The sequence below is a fragment of the Rhagoletis zephyria genome, unplaced genomic scaffold (assembly GCF_001687245.7).
Source record: "Rhagoletis zephyria isolate East Lansing unplaced genomic scaffold, Rhagoletis_zephyria_1.1 Rzeph_scaffold_72543, whole genome shotgun sequence".
NCBI lineage: Eukaryota > Metazoa > Arthropoda > Insecta > Diptera > Tephritidae > Rhagoletis > Rhagoletis zephyria.
In genome coordinates, this window is record NW_016229592.1 from 1 (window position 1) to 1,268 (window position 1,268).

The 1,268-nt window shown below is 44.3% G+C and overlaps 1 protein-coding gene across 1 annotated transcript; it reads left to right on the plus strand.

Annotated features, from left to right (window-relative positions):
• Positions 1–468: 468 nt before the first annotated feature.
• On the plus strand, positions 469–1,211 carry LOC108357217 (zinc finger protein 143-like; the record flags this gene model as incomplete). Its single annotated transcript, XM_017608309.1, has 1 exon — positions 469–1,211. A coding segment is annotated over exon 1 (743 nt), but the record flags the coding sequence as incomplete, so codon positions are not given.
• Between the last annotated feature and the right edge of the window lie 57 nt (positions 1,212–1,268).

The following is a 1,268-nucleotide window of genomic DNA, read 5'->3' on the forward strand; positions in this document are numbered from 1 at the left end:
GATTCTCTCTTTTTCTATTTGAGCTTTATTCCTTCTTCTTCTTAACTTTTTTTCATACTTTTACATAGTTTACACAATTCTACTGCTGATCAATTCCACTTCCATGTCATTCACTTCTGACCGCCAAACTGGTGATCGCATAATACACAATAAAATTTCATTCTTTTGCTTTTAAGAAGTTTAATTTACAAAAATATGATTCTTAACTGAACAAAAAGTTCATCAGGATCACTGAAAAGTGCACTTTGCTGCCAAGTTAGTGGACCAGAAGTTAGTGCTTGTGAAATCCAGTCTGCGCAAGTCCAGACGAAGTGCTCATCGGCGCTTTTTTGTCAACAACAGAAACACAGCCAGACAAAAAAGCAACTGCCAAATTTGCCTGATTACATTGCCAAACGGTATGGATTCACTTCGATTACACACAACAAACCACTAAGATTACTTTTTTGCAGCTGAAAAGGGTACAAAATGCCGCCTAAAGCAGCCAAGAAAAAACCACCAAAGACAGTTAAGAAAAAGCCGCAAAAGGAAGTCAAGAAAAAGCCGTCAAAGACAGTCGTGAAAAAGCCAAAAACAAAGGAAGAGGTAGAAAAAACAGCGAACGAAAAGCCAAAGAGAAAGTACACTAAGAGAAAACAGACCAAAGTAGCAGTAAATAGCTCGTCTGAAAATGAGGATTCCACAGTCTCCACGACCACCATTGAAAAAGTTCCACAAATTCCACAAAAGTACAAATGTCCACTGNCAGTAATTAGCTCGTCTGAAAATGAGGACTCCACAGTCTCCACGACCACCATTGAAAAAGTTCCACAAATTCCACAAAAGTACAAATGTCCACTCATTGGATGCAACAAATCCTTCAAATTGGCGGCCTCTCTGCAGCAACACTACCGAAATCACGGGACCGACAAGAAGCCCTTCAAGTGCGGCCTGCCATCCTGTGACAAAGTCTTCTCTAAACAGACCGACCTTTACCAGCACATCTCCAATGCTGATCATGATCTGAAACCGGAACAGCAGCAGCAGCTGAAGGCGCGGCCTCTGAGCAAGGAGGAGGCAAAGCGGTACGTGATCGTCCTTTCTGACGTCCTCGATCGAGAGTACCAGGCGCTGGGCATAAAAAAGTACTGCAAGGGTGACGTCTACGGCGGTGACGATGCAAATCGGTCCGATGAAGTGGACGAAAAGCCGAATGGCAGCTTTGGTGGAAGGTCGGCAGCTGCCGCCGGCAACGGCTCCACCGCCCAGCCGCCCATCATGCCGTACTT